This window comes from Tympanuchus pallidicinctus, unplaced genomic scaffold (genome assembly GCF_026119805.1).
Source record: "Tympanuchus pallidicinctus isolate F22 unplaced genomic scaffold, pur_lepc_1.0 scaffold2, whole genome shotgun sequence".
In the NCBI taxonomy this organism is placed as follows: Eukaryota; Metazoa; Chordata; class Aves; order Galliformes; family Phasianidae; genus Tympanuchus; species Tympanuchus pallidicinctus.
In genome coordinates this window covers 52,868,237-52,888,899 of record NW_026294721.1, presented here as the reverse complement: position 1 = coordinate 52,888,899, position 20,663 = coordinate 52,868,237, and the positions used below count along the sequence as shown (strand labels likewise).

Here is a 20,663-nt window from a genome sequence, read left to right as displayed (position 1 = left end):
GTTGGTGGCAGCTTGCATGAAAGGAATCAATGCTTCTCTTGATGAACTTTTATCTGGAGCAAATAGCTGTGCCATTGAAACTGAGATGCCAATGTAATAAAAGATAAATTCATGCAGAAGAGGAGATGAGGTTGGGATTTCTAACCTCTTCTTTCTTCCCTGAGGCTCCCCAGAGGTTCATTTCCTGCTGCTGTTCACTCCTGGCTGCTAAACTCTATAATTCTTTTAGAAATGATTCGGCACTTTCCTGTTTGATGAAGTACAAAGAATAATTTTCAGTGTTTGTCAAAATGTGATCACTGAATTTAAACATCTTTCTATGGAGCCTGCAAAATGACATCTCAAGGGTTTTTTTTTAATTATTGTTATTTAATTAGTTTTATATATAGATGAAATTTTATTCTGTACTCTCCTATCACTATGGGAATACAAAGCCATCCTGTAACCACAGAGCTAACAGGTTTGTTTTATTCCTCTCTGACTGCATGACTGCATTGTACTCAGATTATGTGGGTCAGCCACAGATGCTGTACTGCGAGAGAGTATGGGACGAGAAGCTCCAACACTGTAATTAAGAACTATGGATGGTTTAATCTGAAGAGGATTCTAAATTAGTGGATTTAGTCTTGTATAAAACTGTGATACGAGATTTTATTTCTCTGGGATCTGGGAGAGATTATCCAGATTTGTTTCCTTTGTGATCTATAAGACTTGAAATCTTTGTTCCTGAAGGAAAACAAAATAGCAAACTGGAATTTCTCTGAAGGCAAAAGATTTGTCCTTTGCTTCAGCCTAATAGACAGCAACTTGATTGGCCTCTTGCAGGAGGATTATGGAGATCGAAGTGTCTCTGTTCCCCTCTGTTTTAAAAACCTTCATTGCGGATGCCATCGAGCTATTTGGCAACATCTGGCAGCACAGAAATATAGATTTAAACTCCTGCCACAAATTTTATCTTTGCCTTTTCCCATTTCAGAGTGCAATATCCACATTATGTATATTAGCTCTCACTCATACATTTGCAAATGTTCTTTTGCTTTTTTTCCCTTTTCTTTGCTCATCTAATAAGAGGCTTCACAAAGATGCTTTGTAGAATGAAGCACAGCCCTCTGCAGTCTGCAGCTACCACTTACATAAAGGAACATGTAAAAATTGTCAGAAAATATATTATTTATATATGCCAATGTCTCAAGTCCACATTGCTAGGCATAAGGCAAGCAGCATCTGGTATTGTGGTTCCCCTGTGTAGTGGAATGGTCAACAGAAGAGAACAGAAAGAGAACACAGAGAGAGTGCTGCTCACGGAGTGGGTAATGAATCAGTGTCCTTGATTGTTATTAGGTTAGAGCTGGAGCTGCTGCTGCTATGCAGGTGAGAAATCTGCTGCTGTTCATGCATTCTTGGCTGAAGGGCGCCTGACAACTTTATAGGCAGAGAATAGTGCACAGAGAGGAAAGATATGCCTTAGGTGCCTGCCTTAGAATGGGGCTACATGAGAGTAGCATCACTGCTTTGTAGGAACAGCGTACTTAGAAAATGGGCCCAATCAGCATTGTCCTATCATTTTCTGGCAATACAGTTTTAACAAGTTGAATCTTAAGATTTCTCAGGTTTCAATTTTTTCTTTTTATAGAAAGTAACACGTTTTAAGTATAATGAAATATTTAAGAGATCGATATGAAAAATAAGTACCAATTCTGTTTGTCTTTCTCTTTCTTTTATGTTTTTTTTTACCGTTGTGAGAATTTCTTCTCTCTTATTTAATTTAAAGGGGATTTGAAAATGTAGAAGAGAGATTACTGAAGAATTTAGGTCTGAAAAATTGCAGTCATTGGTTGCTGTTTAATAAAAAATTATTTTTCCTGAAATTTACAATGCTGGCGTAGTACACAGATATGTTATTCAGCCTACTCTGCATGAAAAGCTTAGCTGTGAGAAGAAATACTACCCACATCAGTGTTGGTATAAAATATGTGGATATGCAACAGCATAATGGCTTTAAATGCTTGTGTAACTCAACTGGTTCTTGGTGGAATCATCAAGGATAAATTTCTGCTAATATCTACAGGCAGGACTTCAAATAAAAACATTGTAAATGTGCAGTGATGGAACATAGAAATGGAATAGTCTTAGATAAATAATTTTGCCATCTATGTACTGATGGCTCCTATTCTTTGTAACAGTTCTCTCTCCAGTAACTCCCTTGAAATTGCTCACAAAGCTAGAAGTGAAGTCAAGCATTTTGCCTGGTACCATCCAACCTTCCAGGCTTTGCTTAATGACCAGCTCAGTGCATGAGTTCAAAATACCTTTATGAACAATTTTCTTATTTTTGTTTTTGTTGCAATAGTCAACAGATATTCCAAAATCTTTTGAGCCCAAGCCATGCTGACAGGCATATTGCTATGGGAAGGGCAATGTTGGTTTTCCATGTACTAGCAGGCTGCAAGGCTTGGGCTGCTGTTGAATGGGAATATGCCACCCATATACAAATACCTCCATGGCTACCCTGCACTGGGGAATCATGTGTGAGCTGCGTTCAGATTTGCCACCATCCTAAAATGTCTTTATTTTAATTCAAAACAACAACATAATGATGTGGAAATGAAGAACAAGGGATGGAGATCTCCACCCGTTACAAAATGCTATTTCTTTTGTCTAGCCCCCATAATTGGCTGACTGTAAGCTCCTTAATTTTTTTTCCATTATGGAGAGCTGGAACTTTTGCTATTCATTTTGAGGGCAGAAGTGGAGCACGATTATTGCATAGCTAAAAAAAAATTGTGCTTTTCATGAACATCAGGAAGGAAGTACATAAAAGTCAATGTAATTGACTTTTTGTTCTGAAGTTCCCTTCTCCTTAAGCATCGTGGCTTTTTTCTATAGCTACCCATTCTCTGTAAGTGCAAATCTGAAAACTATCAAGATGTGCTTTAGTCCAGCAAAACTTTATTCTTAGATCTTTGGTTTGAGTTTTGAGCAGTCCTGTGTGAAGCCAGGATTTGTAGTCAGTGGTCCTTCTGGTTCCTTTCCACTTCCGAATATTCTACTATTCTATGATCTTACACTAAAACAAGTCTGAATCTATGTGAAATATCCATGGACAGACAGTTGATCTGTGAATCTCCAGAAATATATGTTAAAAATGGAATTAAATTCCTCCTGAGCTGATCATCCTGATTCTTAGCAAGACAAGATTTTATTCTCATACCAAAAAATGCGATTTGGAGAGAGTTCAAAAGTAGTCTTACTGGTAATGGGAGGACTGAAATAATAGATTTGCAAGAGAAGATGAAAGAAAGCTCTATTAGTATCATTCAGCTGAACTAAGTAACAGAAAAGCTGATTGATAATTGAAAATTGTCAGCCCCAAAATTGAGTATTTTGAATTATACAAGGAAAAATAACTCAGAATGACCAAAAAATGTTATTTAAAAAAAAAAAAAAATAGTGAAACTAAATGTATGGAATAGCAATAAAATCTGTTAGCCTAAGGGACAGTTCCATAAAGAGAGCAATTGTAAGCACAACAATTTCAACTTAGATTTACTGCCTGGGTTTGAATTCCGTAGATTTGTAAATGAATAGGGCAGAAATTCTAGGAGTGTATTTTACTGCATGAAGCAATTGTGTGTTGAAGGTTGATGATTGGGGTGATACCATCTGGCCCTTCAATCTCCCTTTCCTGCCTCCTGTGCATTAACCAAGACTCACTGTGATCTTATTAGTGAGAAATAAAGTCTTTGCAGGACCCTGAACAGCAATATTATTAGATCCACTCTAAGGATATTATATACACCACTTCATCACAGGTATTATTGACAGTAAGTGCTTTTACCACTGTTATATATTCTCACTGTGAGTTGTTTTACAGAAAGGCATCCAAATCAAGAGAATTTTTCGTGACCACCTGAGCAGTTTCTTTATAAGTTTCTTTATAAGCACTTTCATGAATTCACTGCCAGAGGGTGTTAAAAGGGTGAGGTAGGACCAAAGCGCGATCTAACATAGCCTTCAAAAAACAACCCCAAAGGTTACTTCCTTTATGTAAAACCACTTGTCTACTTGAACCCCTCTTTTATTTCTTTCTTTTTTGTTTGTGTTGTTTTTGTTGGAAAGTTCATCTGATCCTTTTTAGGATCTATTTACGCCATTCTGATCCTCTCTGCTCTTGCCTCCTCCTCTCCTCTCTTGCTGCCTGCTCACCATGATTCTTTGGCCTTCCAGGCCAAGTAATTATCCTTTCTAATACTCCCTAAAAGCACTTTTTTTCTCAGTCACTCTATTTCTTAGCTAAATAGTGTGTTTAGGAAGAATAAGTACAGAGTAAATACACTGACACAAAATTGACCTAGCAGACGCTTTTTCAATTGTGATGCCTCAAGGATAAGAATGCAAGTTGTATTGTTAACAGTGAGTTCATTTGTATTCTTTATTCCCTGGCTATTTAGATAGACTTAGACTTAAACCTCTAGTGAGAGACAAAAAAGCATTTTTGACCATTTTCAGAGCATGCAAATAAAAAGTGTTCTATCCTGCATTCATGCATGTATATGCATTTTGAAAATAATTCTTAACATCCTGCCAATCATTCAGAGCCCACAGATAATACAGCTTCCTTTCTGCTCTGGTATTTACTTGTGTACCCCCACTACCATGTCTACAAATGCAAAAAGGAAGTGTTCCCTTCCCGGGCCTGCAGTGTCTAATTCAGATTGATCATGCATGAGAAGGAATGTGTCCCAAATGCAATAGATTCTTGTGCACTACATCTTGTGAGCAAGCAGCCAGTTTGGCTTGCTTCAGTAACTTTTATGTGTAAACAGTCTTTAAAAACATAATCTACACTGTCAAAGCCTAATCTAAATGATGTACTGACATTGCTTATCTTGATATGCTGACTTGGTTTTGAATTCTCTTTGGATTGCTTGGCCCCAGATGGCCTTTTTGTATTTTGTTTACTTTTCACTTAGCTGTCACATATTTATTCCCATTAGATGTACAAAGTCAATGGGTTCAGCCTAGTTTTGCAGTATAGCTGGCTAAGATGGCATGGGGAAAACACTGAGTGAAGCCAAGCAGACGGGCAGGAGGAAAGCAAAGTAATTCTTCAGCTCTAATGTAGAGACCAGCGAAGCAGGAAACTGGTAAATGATCTGGAACAGGATATAAAGGAGAGGGCTTTTTAGAAAGAACTGTTTTGACTGGAAAGTGAAAATTTATTGAAATAGGGAAGGGTTTGTTTAGACAGCATGTCTGTTTTTTGAAAGCTTTTTTTCTGAATATGTTCTAAAATTTTGTATACATTCCATATATTAGTTTAAAAAAAAAAAAATTGTCTCAAACATTGTGGTTATTAAAATATTATTCCAAAAGCTTAGGGAGATAAGGAGTTGTAAGTCATTTTGTTTAAGATAAATTCCAAGCATGTTCTTGCTGTACAAAATTGTTTGGAGATATGTAAAATCCTTTGTGTTGGCTCTAGCTGTGAGGGGAGGAAAATAAAAACAGGAAAAAAAAAACCTTATTGATGTTATGTTGCCCACAATCATACACACAGTCCAAAAGACAAATGACTGCTCATGCCATCTACAGCATCTTGAAACATAACTGAAATGTGCACCATCCTGAACTGTGCTCTTCCATACTTTAGCCAGTGCAAATACCTGTCTTCCCTCTAAGTGGTTTTCTTAATGGGTCGAAGGAAAAACTCAGTCCAAGATTTGGGGTGGAATGTGATGCTGATGGAGGAAGCCTGATGTTTCCTCTTGTTCCCTGAGCAAGGAAAGTAAAAGTTTCCTGCACGGTACTATTTCATTGATAGCATGTTGCTCTCTAATTGTGTTTCTTCCATTTTTGCTGAACTGTTCAACCAAAGCACCACATGGTACCAGTCTTGGTGCATTTTTTTGTTTTGACAACTGTTAGGCACTCAAACGTCAGTCTCTTTAAATGGCAGACTGTGCCGAAGCTGCAACCATTTTACCTGTGCATTGGCCTCCTTTTGGACTTGGCAGCCCATCATCTAAGATCTTGCTCTGTTTACTGCAGGTGAAACATGGGAACTATGCCTTTGTATGGGATGCAGCAGTGCTGGAATATGTGGCTATCAATGATGGAGACTGCTCTTTTTACACGGTTGGGAACACTGTGGCGGACAGAGGATATGGCATTGCACTGCAGCATGGCAGCCCCTACCGAGATGTCTTCTCACAAAGGTAAGGGCTTAGAGGAGAAACAGGTCCTAAGAGAAGGTCTTTCTGAACTACTGACCTTTCTTTTAATTTAATTTTTCTGTGACAGGAAAGGATTTTGTCTTCACAGCATAGACATTCCCTTTTTCAGAGATACAAGATTGTTCACTTTCCTATAAACTTCCATAAATATACTTCATATTGCTTTTATTTGGGTTGCTCTTGTTTCTCTTGGAAAGCATTAATGAGATAGGCTAAACTTCATCAGCTGGAAAATGAGAAAAGAGTTGATGCATTTGTTTTAGATGAACAATAACTCTTCCTAATACAAAAGCCTTTTCTTAAGGAGAATAAGGTAAACTTGGGTGCTAATGGAAAACTGAAAGGGATGAACAGATACATCTGATATTTCAGTGAAAAGACCTACGTTAGAACCCAGAAGCTTAGATGCTGATCTCAGTACTAATATGTCTTTGGCTACAAAAAAGAGATCTCTATACATATTGTGTTCCTACTAGATTCCAAAATACTAAATTGTATGTATTGTGCCTTTGCAGTGTTCATGCTTCATTCCTTTATTGCTTCCTAAATCGTAGAATGCTTTGGGCTCAAAAGGACCTTAAAGATAATCTATTTCCAACCTCCCTGCTACAGGCAGGGACACCTCCCATAGACCAGGTTGCTCAAAGCCCCATCCTGCCTGGCCTTGCCCCTTCCCCTGGAAGCAGTCATCTACAACCTCACTGGCAAACCTGTTCCAGTGTCTCACCACCCTCACGGTAAAGAATTTCCTGATTTCTAGTCTAAATCTACCCTCTTGCAGTTTAAAATACTTTTTCCTCATCCTGTCCCTACCTGCCCTTCTGAAAAGTCCCTCCCCAGCTTTCCTGTTCGCCCCCTTCAGGTACTGGAAGGTCTCTTTAAGGTCCCCCTAGAGTCTTTTGTTCTTCATGGTTAAAGAGCCCCCAACTCTCAGCCTGTCCTCACAGGGGAGGTGCTCCAGCTTTCTGATCACCTCTGTGGCCCTCCTCTGGACCTGCTCCCCCAGCTCCATGTCCTTCTTGTGTTGGTGGCTCCAGAACTGGATGCAGTATTAGGATATGTGTGAAATGTAGAAAATGACCAGACTTCTTTTAGAAAAATAATTTCTGTGCTCTAACTATTAGGAGAAGTTGTGGGCTAATCTCATGATCATTTTTCATTTTGGACCTATTCTTTTAACCCAGTTTATATTCGTTTGCACTAGATGTATATAACAAAATTTTACAGTTGCTATGATGGAATTAGCATTGTTGAACCCCTGCGTCATGCTGATGAGATTCTGTCAAGCTCTTGCCTTTGCCTTCAGTCTGCCTTCCATAGAACAGGAAAAGGTAATCAGTGTGTAACAGTATGAAGATTCAGAGAAATCAGTCTGCTCACACACACTGCATGAACAGGGGAAGCTTAAATTCTTTTAATTCTGTTCTATTTTGGGAATGATTTGGCTGATTTTTATTTTTTTTTTCTGATGTGGGAAGTCATATAATACAGCAAATCACTAGATCAACAATAAATTTAATTCAATGACATGTATATGCTTTATTTATTATAATTAGCATTAGAGGCAATTATCTACTGAATATTTTAATATTCTGACCATGACCAGGCTGAGTCTATTAAACGTCTGTTGTATTCAGGTTTTCCAGGCAAAACAAAGTTGCAAAATTTATTCTTGTAGTCTTCCAGCTGCTAGAGTTCTCAGGTGCTAGTCAAGATGTTTAGTCATATTCTTCAGAGGACCCATCTTCAAATTTTCTGATTTACTGATAAATACAGTGGACTTGCCAACTAGCATGGCTTGGCTCATACCCAGACAGGTGAGGTTTCCTTGTCCTCCTCACCTTTGCTCTGCTAGTCAAGGTGGGTATAACCAAACTGCCCCCTAGGAATGATTTCTGACATCATTTCTAGAGTTACTGTAGGTCTCAGTACACTGGGGAAATGGTCGTTTCTGGTTCTGGTAAAAGATGATCTTCTGCACTGCAGTACTCAACACCTGAATAGACTGGCTTACAGTTTCTGATGCTTTTAGGAACTTCTGGATCATTAGTCTGTGCAGGCATGACGTTCTCAAGTATAACTTTATTTCATAACAAAATTTCACTGTATTATATTTTGGAGGTGTAGGAAAGCAGAAAGAGCAAAAAAAATTGCACATATATAGCTCTTTTTATCCAAGGATCTTTGAAGCAATATTTAAATATTACCATCTCTCCATGGAAACTAAATGCCATTTCCATTAAATTCTTATGAAATATACGACATAAGGGGACATAAATGAATTCCCGAGGTTGGATGATTTTTCCTGGTGGAATTGGGGATCATAGGCACTCTGACTTCCTCATTTTCAGATTCCTGCTATAGTTCTGAGAGTTCAGGTGGTTGAAGAAAGTGATAATTTGTGAGATCTCTGGACACCAGAGGGTCTGGACAGATATGCTAAACTTAAGACTGCTGAGAAAATAACTCATTGCATTATCAAGACTAATAGCTGAACAGAGAAACTGGAATTTGCTTGGAGTTAAACTGCCTACTGAAGAATTTAGAGAGCCTGAGATGTATGCTGTGCAAATGTCTGTGCTGCCTTTATATCTTTATTTCTGTATTATAAGAGGTTATTATATTGCATTTCTAATTATGTCCATAAATATAAATTTACAGTTTGAATCTGCGAAACACTGTATGAGAAACAAAAACATGGAAGAGAAAGCATGCTTACAAGGTAGCTTACAAGGGTGTCTCTTTTTTTTTTTTTTTTTCTCTAAAACATCTTCATTACTGTTCCTTATGATTACTTCCATGTGGTTTTCACAAATCATCCTTGCTTTTCTTCCTAATGAAAAGACTGAACAACCTCCAGCTGATGCAGCCTGCATGCTAAATAGAAAGGGAAATAGATTTCACTGGGTGGGATTAGCAAATGTTCACATGAATATTTCACGTTCTTTAATGCAGTAGGGAACTGGTTTGGAATATATTGGCATTTCTCAATCTTTCCCCAAATAAATATATTTATGTGAAAATGCAGGGCTTCTCTTTTATGAAATTTCATATAAACCCATAAGCTGCATAGAGTTAAATCCCTAGGGTGTAGCTGTAGATGGTCTAGCAAGATTACAGGAGATTTTGATCTCAGAACAGGAAGCATGAGCATGAGTTTAAGACTTTTAAATACCTTTTCTGAAGATTCAGGCCATTCCCAGAGAAACAGGAAAAGAGATAGAGATGTGTCAATACTCTCCCCTTCTCTCACAGGCTGCAGGGCATGAGTTGCTGTCATGATAGCACTGTGGTGAGGCTTAGACATTTGGGATTTCCAAACATATGATATGTTTGGGATGTCTGCTATGTGATCCTCTGGGGGACTGACAGATGCAAGCATAGAGGCTGCAGTGCCTGGAGCATGGTGATGACAGTACGCTTGTTTGTAATTTTACAGGTGTGAAGTGATGCCTCTAATCTTCAGAGAGAAGAGGGTGCTGCCACATATTTGAACTAATGGAATTTAAACTCAGAATTTTAATTACGAATTCAAGCTTGATGAAAATCTGTATAGGGTTATTCCCTCTATCCTGAATAAAATCTAACATTTTAGGGGAGTACAAACCATTTCCGATGAGTTATGTCATTCAAGATGCAGTATGAATATACTTTAAAAAAGCCTTTTTGTTGGTATGGCTTAGTATAAAAAAAAGGTATCTGCCTGAAAGCACTGCAAGGAAACTGATCTTTCAGACCTTTCTTTTCCATGTGCAGAAGGTCTCTTCTAGGCTATAACTACAATGTGAGTCACAGCAAGCAGTCTGACTGCAGAGTGAAGCTGCCCTTTTAATATCTTGGGATGGGGAGGTGGCCCTCCGGGGTCCCACGCAGTTGCTGTGACTTTTCTACTTATTGCTGCCTCTGAAAACAGATTCTTCAGGTTTATCCAAAGAACAGTGTGTGGCTGTAGTGCTAGTAGAGTAGAGAATGCTATAGCTAATGTTTGAGTGAGGGACTTGTAGTATTCTTATGACTTCATTCATGTGTCAGATCTTAACAACTGCACCTAGCTATGCTATTAGGCAGCCAGTTGATGTCTGTGAGTAGACTGTTGTCCCCTTGTCTTTGTTACTAAGGCTTCATCTTCTGAACACCAGCAGCCTTCATGCAGCACATCAGCTTTCTCTGTCTCATTTTTCTTACAAAGTAACTACAGGGGCTTTAATAATATGAACTGTCAAATTCAGTAGGAGACTTTGAAGAGGATGCCTCATTTGGTTTGTGAGGAACAGTGTGCTGACATTAAATTTGACACCTGTTAAGTCTTTTCAGTCCAAAGCTCTAAAAATTCCACTGACCCCTGGGAGGCATAAATATAATTGCAAGATCTTTCAGAGCAGTTCACAGCATGTCCCATGCTGCCTGCAGTGCAGCTGCAATAGTTCAGGTGTGGTGCTAGGGGCTGGCTTCTGGAGGGATTGAGGAGGAGGCAATGGGGAAGCACTCAGATCCTGTTCCTGTCCCCCTTCCTCTGCTGGAGAACGCTCTTGTTCTGCTGTCCCGGCAAGTACATTATGAGCAAAGGGAACACTAATTTCACACTCGTAGGAAGCCAGACTCTCACTTAAGTAACTCACAGCTGTCAAGACTCAGTACCACTGAAAAACTAAGCCAGAGTTGTGCTAGATTTCTTATATTCCTAGAGCATTCATGTGTGATCTGCCTCAATGACTTCACTTTTATTTAAAAGGAATCAGTGAGAGTAGGGGGGGCAGGAGGGGGAAAGCAAAATTGCCAACGGAGCCAGTAATATGGCACTCAGCTCATTGTTGGTCAGCTGTTTTCCCCAACCAATGCTGACCCTGGCTGAGTTCCCAGGCACCTGAAGTTGTCTTTGTGCCTGAAGGAGAAGCAGCAGCGACACACATCCTGGTATTAATTTATTAGGGGTAGGGTATGCAATGGCACATTGCATGACAGGCACAGCCACCATGTAGCTTCTGCAGAACTGCAGATTTAATTTGGCATAAATCACGAAGAGTCACAAAGAATTTGTGGTTCAGCTGAAGAAGTCAGACATTTCTTTCTGTCTTGGGGAAAAAGAAATGGAGATTTATAATGATTTCCCCACAACAAGCTCTAAGACACCTTGCTAGCAGCAAGCTGTTGCATTTTCAGATGTCCAAAACTCTGGAGGCAAGGAGGAGAGCCACTGTGCACAGTTTGACTTCCCTTTCACAAATCATTAGGGATATGCTTTAAATAAAATAGTATGGATTTTTTTTTCTTGTCCTTTTTTATCTCATCAGCAAAACTCTGGGGTTGAGAAAGTTCCTGCCCTGAGTCATAAATATGTCTTCATCCTGCCTCCTTGCTATTAATTCTCCCTGCTCAGGTTTTCATTCTGTGTCTTGGAGGTCACTGATGTCCAAAGACTACAGTGTAGGGAAAATTGCTTCCTTCCCAAGTACCTTTTTTTTTTTTCTTTTTTTTTTTTTTCTTTTTTTTTTCTTTGAGACCTTGGGACTATGTACTCCTTTCTTTAAGGAAACTGCCCCCGCATTTATATTTTCAATGAAAATCCAAGTGAATGTCTCTTACTTTCTCATTTATCCTTTTGCCAGATAGGGGGAAATTAACCCTCCTAACCTTCCAGAAGGCTGGCCTTCATGATCTAAGTGGATTTTTCATAGTTAAATACAAAGATCATCTGAAGAATAGTAGATGCGTGAGTAGAAGCTCAGGTTTGCTTTGCCTCCATTATTTGCTTAGAATTGTAATGCTGTTCTGTGCTGGACTTTGAAAAACACAGTAGAGAAGCTAGTAAAACCCCTTTCTCCACTTATATTCTTGTAGAAAACTGGGGGAATTATTGAAGTTGAAGCAAACCCTGTATTTAAATGGAATTATTTAATTCTTTGAGCCAGACCTTAGATCGTGTTCATGGTCTAGAACAAGTTCATGTAGACAAGTTCATGTAACTGAAATTACAGTGGAGGTAAAAATGAAAGTTTGTTCCAGATGTCAGAGCAAGTTGACATGAGAATCCAATATTAATTAACTCATACATTGTCACTGTTAAGATAAGTTAACTTAAAGGTAGGATGTAGTAACAGGATAGTTTTGATGCTAGGCAGGATGTGAAGTAATAACACCTGTAGTAACACACCAATGTAGTACGTATTTAACAGTCATAAAAAGTAACACATTCCATTCCAATTTTGTAACTGTACACGAGGCTTGAAGGAGTGAAACTAAAAGTTAAGTGAGATCGGAGGCCTCAAAATATGTCCACCTTCCTTGTTCCTGACCCACTTCCTCTGAGATTAACTGCAATTGGCCTCCATGCCGTGAAGGTTTCACGTCCACGATAAATTCATTATTAGAAACTGAGACAGACAGAAACACAGACTTTAGCAACTTTTTAATATGCTGTAATACTAACTGATGGGGTGAGTTAAAAGATTCTGCAGCAAGTCTGAAATTTATAGCATGCACATAATGGAAAATGTATTAATGAAAATATGTAACAGCAGCCAGCAGATTAGTGGGCTTTTAAAATATACTGTAATATTAATTAATGAGGGTAAGTTAAAGGATGCAGAAGTAGCAGCACTCAGTAGCTTCAGGAAGAATGGCATGAGGGAAAATCATTAGACCTTGTTGCATTCATTCAGCATTGAGCTATGAAAATTAGAGAACAGCTCATCTACTTTTTTGTGGGATGGCACTCTTTTATCTGAAGGATAAGGATGTGAAGGAGTTTGCTGCTCACTGTGAACAAGGTGCTGTTAAAAAAAAGAAGGCACCTTCTTACTTTACCTTGTTACTGTTTGCTTTTGGAAAGGGCACTGTTTTCAAAATTTTAGAAAAGCAAGCCAGATAAGATGTTTATAAATCCCTCATTACTATCCCTGAACTGTTGCAATGAAAACATTATTAAAATGTGTTAAAATTGCCAATAGAAATCACTTTGCAAGCTATTTCTTAAACTTCGTAGCCTTAAGCAACTTGGGCTCAGTTTGTGAAATGACTAGATATTGCCCAAAGAGGTGCGTGCTGACAATCAGTGGCAGAAGCATTGCTCATTTAACTACATGGAAGTAACATTTATTGTAAGCTAAGTTGCTCGTGTGTTTTAAAATTTTATAGAACGAGTGCATGGCTGCAGAATTTGGAACAGCTTAGTTATAAATCTGATGACAGTAAAGCTAAAAGAAGTCTCAGCAAGTGGCTTTCCTCTGAGACCTTTCCATTTTATGAATCTCTAATGAAGAGATTATGCATGTGGTTAACACGCACTTTACTGGAGCACTTCCCAGTTTTTGTGGCCACCTTCTCTTGTACTCACATCCATCAGCCTTGAGGGGAGCAGGTATAACTGCTCCCTCCAATACAACTGGGCAACTGGCTTGCCTGCAGATGCCAGGAAGGTGTAAGGTGAGTGCAAAGCTTCTCCAGCACATAGGAGGGCTCCAACTGAGCAGCAGACTGGTTTACAGAGTCACAAATAAAGTCTTAGTTCTCCCACTCCTGTGGAGGCACTGTCTGCCAAAGGTCGTTGCTCTTGACCTAAGTTGCATATAGTGCTGGTCAGCCAATTTCGGATAAGATGAGCAAGAGAAGCAAAATAGTAAAGAATACATCTTTCCTAACCCATTTTGTTAGTCTGAATGGTAATTGACGTTTAGCTGGACCATAAAGCTAGTCTTTAGCTGGCCCTGTTTTCTAGATAAAAGTGAAAGTTTTTTGCCTGAAAATAAAGCCTGTTTTCAAAGCTGAAATGTGCTTTGGTAAATAATGAACTTGATGCTGTGACAATTTGAGGTTTTATGCATACCTAAGCTGGAAATTTTATTTCTGAAGTGTATGGTCAAGGAAGAGCAGCTACTCACAACTTATGGAAATAAATAGAGGGAACTTTCTTTATTACTTAGTACCATGCACGAAGGAAGGTGAAGCTGGTGTTGGAAAGACTTTGTTCTGTAGCCCTGAAGAAAAAAACATCCTGGGGATGAGGTCTGAAGAGCTCCATCCACATTCAGAAAAAGACTTGGCAGTGGTAAGGATTGTGGTCATTGACCTGGGCAAGGTTAGCCAAAAATAAATCATGGACTTGATCCTAGCTGTCATAGATCTGATTACTTTTATGAAAGCCAAGTGCTTTTCAGAGCCACGTTTTGTACTTAAACGTTACTTCATTCTACTTCATAGATGAGTGCAAATAGAAAATAATGATGATATGGCCGAAGAAAACCTGTGCTTGCCACTTTATTCATAAAACACTTTGCAGAGTGTATTTAGCAATTTGCCACTGTACCCACCTGCATGTAGAGCTTTTAGTGCAGGGCTCAGACACTGTATTTAGTTCATATTTAGTTCAGCTAAAACTTTCCTTTTGTATGCATTTATTCTGCTTTGTACATTATGTTATCAGTCACTTTCAATATTTCGAAGTCACAGCAGTCGTTTTCTGACACATTTGTCAGAATGAACTGCCTTGATTGCAGTTATTACAGTCTGCAGTTCCTGAGTAAGGGAAAAGTCTTATGCAGAATCAGAACAATGAAATTGCTCAGTAAAACAACAGATTAAATGGAATAAAATTAGACTAAATAGGAGCTTTGAATGACCAACCAAAAAAAAAAAAAAAAGGGGAGAGGAGTGCAAGGCAGGTTTTATAGTCCCGCACAACAAAATTCATCAGGAAACATCTAATTTTTTTTAAGTTGATATTCAAGGATTTGGAAATGGCTCTTTTCTGCTGCCTGGTAGTGAGTCAGTAAAGTATGTCTTACTTTGACTTCCTGTTAATCAAATGCTGTATTGTATTCCTCTAATGATCACTCTCAACAGAAGGATTTTAATAATCAGTCCATTACAGTCCTGGCACAATATAATGAGGGGCTCTGCCCTAGCCCAAGAGGGTGCTTACACTCCTGATTAACTTCAAGTCCAAGTGGTAGTAATTTATCATGGCACACGAGCACATCTCTCCCTCACATGCGCTTAACGCATGCAGGGGCTTTGATAGTTGAATCTAAAGGCCCTTTCAGTTTAGGACCTTGGAGGAAGCACAGTCATCCAGAGAGGTAATTATCCTTTTGTGCTTACTGTAATTAAAAATATATATATTTTTGCATTATATTTACTACTATTGTCTACAACTGAAAGAAGAGGATAAAAAGAGGCAGACTTCCAAAGCAGTGAAGAGCTGTCCCTGCATTGCCTTACTGCTGTAGATATTACAGGTGCCCTCAACAAGGCAGAGAGGTTTCAAACATAAAAGGGGAAATAACTTCACTGGCTGTAGTACTGTAGGTGGAGCTCCTAAATATGCTCAGAAAGATCATCTGTCTCTAAAGAGATCTGATTCTTACTGAAAGCCCAATGGACAGATAAACTGATTTAAAAAAAAATAAAAGCAAGAATTCTGTTATAGTCATATTTGTAGCAAAAAGTAGCAGAATACTTAAAAGGGATTTGCAGCTTTGAGAGCAGGGATTAGGAGTTCCTGACCCAGACCTGAATTTTCTTGGCTTTGCATGAGAGGAGGAGGTATCGTGTGGAGCTGAGCCTTGAACTGGCTGAGAAGCTTGCCCTCTGACTTGTATTGTTTGGCTGTACCAATTTCTTTGTTTTTGGGTGACTTAATTAGCAAAAGACCTTCAGATCATGGAATTACAACAGATTTGTACTGCTTAAATTGATGGGAGAATTTAATCCTATAAAAATTTCTTTGGCATAATTTAGATGTAAGACTCAAGATTAGCATTCCTGTGAAACATGGAATTTACTTTCTTCCTCCCTTTTGCCTGTAAAGTACTGTGCAAAGTTGTAGAAAGGCATCAGCATTGACAGCATGCTTACATACTGTGCAGCAATCAGGGCATTCAAAAAGCCATCAGGGTTCACTCACATCATCCAATTCATCTCCATTCTTCCACCCTACACAAATCTGTAGAAAAGAGTAAAATCCACAGAAGAAAAGCAATTGGAAACGAAGCATTGTTATATTTCAGAGGAAATGAAACTTTGTCATTCTTTATATCCCTCTTACATTAGAAATATCTATAACACTTTTTTTTTTTTTTTTAATGTGGCAATCATGCTCCCAGTTAAAGATATAAGACTTCAAGGAGCAGTGTATCTGAGCATCACAGTAACAGGGATGAAGGGATCCACCTACAGCTGAGAAGCCAGCACAGCATTTAATCTCCCTCCTGCCAGCTTGGTTTCAAGTTGTCCATTGTCTTTTTCCTTTCCTTCTGCCCTAAGTGCTTTCTAACTGCAGTTTCAGTTAATGCTGACCCCTTTATGCAGGCTGTTGGAGTTGGGCAAAGGCAAGTTTTTGTCTGCAGGGTCCCTCAAAACTGGTAAGCTTTTGACGTTTGGGATTGGTTTGCAGTGAAGGAGAAAAGATTTGATTTTTTTCCAGTTTCTAGGAGGAAATGGCATGAGCCCTTTGTCTTTGTTCATTGGGCAGTTCATTGGGCTGAACTGCTGTCATCTTTTGGCTTGTGTTTGAAATAAAGCCTGGGTAATAGGCTCTCACAAGAAGACTTATATCCCAGGCTGGCAGGACTGGGTGCAGACCATGCTGTTCTATTTTCAGCCTACTATAGACCAAGACTGTACTGCATTTTAGGTTCAGATTTGAAGATATGCTTGCTTGAACTTAGGGATGCTTGATCAGAGATGCTTCCTGATCCCCACAGGCATTTCCATGCATACTAGCATCATTTGCCAAATTGTATAAAAAATAAAGATGCTAGCCCTTCATCTGGATTAGGCAATTATAAGCTCCTTGCTAAAATCCTTAAATTTTACAGCACTCTAGATCACAAGCATACGTATGGCAGATCCTTTGCAGCTAGAACTATCTTGGCTGAATCTTAATAGCGATGTTGTGTAAATAGCATGGTGTCTTTACTCAGCAGGAGAAATGCTGCAGGTCTTAATTGATTTATTGACCTGAATAAACAGAATAGTTTATTCCTACCTGGAGATGCCTTCTTAAGTTTGTGGTGCTTATGGGTAAAATCTGGTTTATTGGTCCTGGATGCAACAATACCAAGCGTGCTGCCTATGAACAAAAGTCATTTTCTCTTTAGACCTGCTTCTGGATTTCAGAAGCTTCTTCCTGTGCTACAAATCCTAATGGAAACATTGAACCTGGGCAAGAAATGTCCTTATCTGCTGCTCTTTCTAGCAGCCTGCACTGCTTTCATTTGGGGCTCTACTGGTTCTTGCCTTGAGCCATAACGCTTTGACAGCAAGGTTTGTAAGAAGCTTTTTTAGCAATATTTACTTTCCTATAGAATTGTTTCCTGGCTGGAGGTTCTTAACTTGAGGCCTTCTTTCAAAAGAAATTTCAACTAATTTCTCGAATTCAGTTTTAACATAACAAAGTAATACATAGTTCAAGGAGGAAACATGATAGTATTTTTAACTCAAAGTTAGGAAAAAAAAATGATGAGATTATCAGGCAATTGCTCACAACCCTGTCAGTCGTAACTTCAATGTAACTTGTCATTTCTCCTATGTTACAGTCTGTTTCACAGTAAGACTGTAGTTAGCTAAATTAACTAGTATTAGTGAAACATTTAGATGTCATTAGGAATCCTGAAACTGAAATCTTCATTAAAGATGAAAGACAAAATCCTGTTATTTGATAAGGAGACATAGAAAAGAATGCCTACAGTAATCGCAGAATCAGTAATGATAAAGCAGAGAAAGTCTGAATTAAGATGAGGTAAGGAATCAATTAGTTCATCCAGCCAAACCTAAATCAGCTTTCTAATGACACTGCACAGTGGTGTCATAACCTGTGGCTATGATTATGACATTTCCTTAATTATTAGAACATGAGTATATAAAAACAAGTGTGTTTGCTTCTGCTCATTTACTTAAGATTCGTGTTAGATTTTTGTTTTTGGGTGGTTATTTAGTGGCAAAGATGGAAAGGTCAGTAGGCTGAAAGCTCAGAAAATTGAAAATGTGTGGGAGGAGGCTGCTTAACCCTGTTTTACTTCTCTGAATATCTTCCTCAAGCTGTATGACATATTCAACCCTTTGTGTCACAGCATGCTTAACAAGATTTTGTAAAGGCCTTTCTGGCCCCACTCTTTGTGAATCTGTTTTCATTTTTAAACCAGTCTCCCATCACCCTGCTGCCTTTCTCATCCAAGCTTATACTCTGCTCCTTTGAAGCATCTTTTTGCCCTATTCAGGGCACTCTGGTCACCTTTGCTAGCATATGTGAATGTTTCAGCTCAGAGCTTGGATAGCCCTGGAACATCCAGGAATACTCCAAATTGCCCAATGTCCATACCATGAACCCACTGGAAACTTCCCATGATCTATTCTGCTTCATTACACTGCTTATTGAATTTTGCTGCTGGTATTGTCTTTCATACTCTTGGGACTAGCATCAGTTGTCATGGCAATTATTTTCAGATGGTTGATACTTGTTTATTTGGAGGAGGGTAGGAAAACTGGTGGCAAGAAGAAGGAGTAGCAGTTCAAAGATGCAGAAAATATCAGTTATTAATACTTCCCAGTGTCAAAAGCATTTTTGGATGCAGATCATTTGACTTCAATCCGTATTGTGTATCTTTAACATAAGCTTCCATTGAATATTATTGGTTTGTTCTTTAATAATCAAGACAACATTTAAAATGATTGATAAAATAAGTGGTTCATTGTTGTGAAGTTATTCCTTAAGTTGCTACAGCAGTCATATGCTGCACATGGCTTGTCCATTTTATTGTAGGAAAGAGTTTAAGAAGGAGCCCTGAGGCATGTTTAAAAAAATATAGACTCTCATTAAGGATAGAATCATAGAATGGCTTGGGTTGGAAGGGACCTCAAAGATCATCTAGTTTCAACCACACTGCCATGGGCAGGATTGCCAATCACTAAATCAGGTACTAGATCAGGTACTTAGGGTCTTTAGCACTTCACTTTCTCTGTGATGCTTAGTTGAAGCTTCCCTAATGCTTCAGCAGAAAGAGGCTGCAGAAATGGTGGCTGACTGCGATTTCAGATCATCTGACCATGTTGCATTGTGGATGAGACCTGAAGGCAGACCATTCCATTTCAATGCAATTGAATTTTGTGCCTGCCTAGTGGCGCTTCTAGCATGGATGGGATTGTTTCATACTTTGATGAAACTGCTTCACAGCTCCCTCAAGTCAGACTGACCTAATAGGAAAAAATTCTGTCTCCGTAACATCCTAGTGCAAATTTCTTATTTTGCAGCGCAACGTAACACAGAGATGTTTTGAATTATCTTAGAACAATATTTAGACAAAGAGGAGAAGAAGGATCCTTAGCTTACTGATGGGCAAAAATCTGAGCAAGAGCTACCTGCTTCTCTGTCAAGAGCTGGCTTTCACTGGGGAGGGAAAAGAGGATTCTTTGCACACAGGTTGTCATATATGTGCGTTGGGTTTGCTGCAGGGAGTCTCTGTCCTATGCCTGAGGAAGTTATTTTTCCATCTCATCACTTAACCACATGCCTTGGAAAACAGCAGAGGGTTTTGCCATACAGTGTGTAGCATTTTAAAACCTCTTAACACATAAGATATCAATATTGAACTTGTGCTGGAGATTACATTTCCTGATGCTTCGCTCTTTTGTAATCAACCACTATGAGGGGGAAAAAAAATGGTCTCGTACTTATTTCACCATCTCAAGGGAATAGAACCTGGTTTCATGTGGAACTGACAGTTTTCTGATTTATGGTATTTAGTGGAAGCTGAAAGAGTGCTTTCACAATGCTGGTTCATTGCAGAACATTGTATGTTCAATATGACAATAAAGTAGGAATTTTTCTTTTGTGGTTCTTATGTGTTTGGGGTTGTTTCTGAGGCAGTTGGATGCAAGGTGACAGGAGTCAATTTTAGAACCTTAGAAAATTTTTGCTTCGGAGGACTTGAAAGCAAAGCTGAAAGGAAACTGATACTGTAATGATTCATTTGACATTGGAGGCTGAAATTTTCAGCAGTGTTAGAAGGCACTTTACTGTAACACGCTTGAATTTCATAGCCACGCTGACAATGTTTATCTAGGACTATCATCAGCAATAGGCACTGGAGAAAGAGGTTTGAGATTGCAGCTATTTAGGGGGTTGATTAAGTGAGAGTTAATCTGATATTCCCTTTTGGAAACATACCAAGTGCGAGAATAGGCAGTTCTCACCAGTTTCATGCATAGCACAAATAAAGTATAAAATCCTTACAGAAATGAGGGATGATCCCTGAACCAGCTATCCATCCAAACACCTGAATCCATCTTTTATCTTCCTTTCCTGTAGAGCTCTGGAACAACTTTGCATTGCTTAGCCGTTTATATGTTCACTTAATGTTTTAAGTAAGCTTGGTTGGTCTGTTTTAGCTCTGCAGTTCGAGATCTTTGTTTGTCTGATAAAAACAGAAGACC

At 38.8% G+C, this 20,663-nt stretch overlaps 2 protein-coding genes across 3 annotated transcripts in view; one reads left to right on the top strand and one right to left on the bottom strand.

Moving 5' to 3' along the window:
* Positions 1 to 20,663, bottom strand: part of SEC24B (SEC24 homolog B, COPII coat complex component) — a 553,630-nt gene that overhangs the window by 189,791 nt on the left and 343,176 nt on the right. The gene's annotated exons all lie outside the window — the stretch shown is intronic.
* Positions 1 to 20,663, top strand: part of GRID2 (glutamate ionotropic receptor delta type subunit 2) — a 679,658-nt gene that overhangs the window by 611,350 nt on the left and 47,645 nt on the right. For both annotated transcript variants that reach the window (XM_052681767.1, XM_052681768.1), the window contains exon 14: positions 6,052 to 6,218. In XM_052681767.1, coding sequence (XP_052537727.1) covers positions 6,052 to 6,218 — 167 coding nt within the window. The remainder of the gene's footprint in view (positions 1 to 6,051; positions 6,219 to 20,663) is intronic.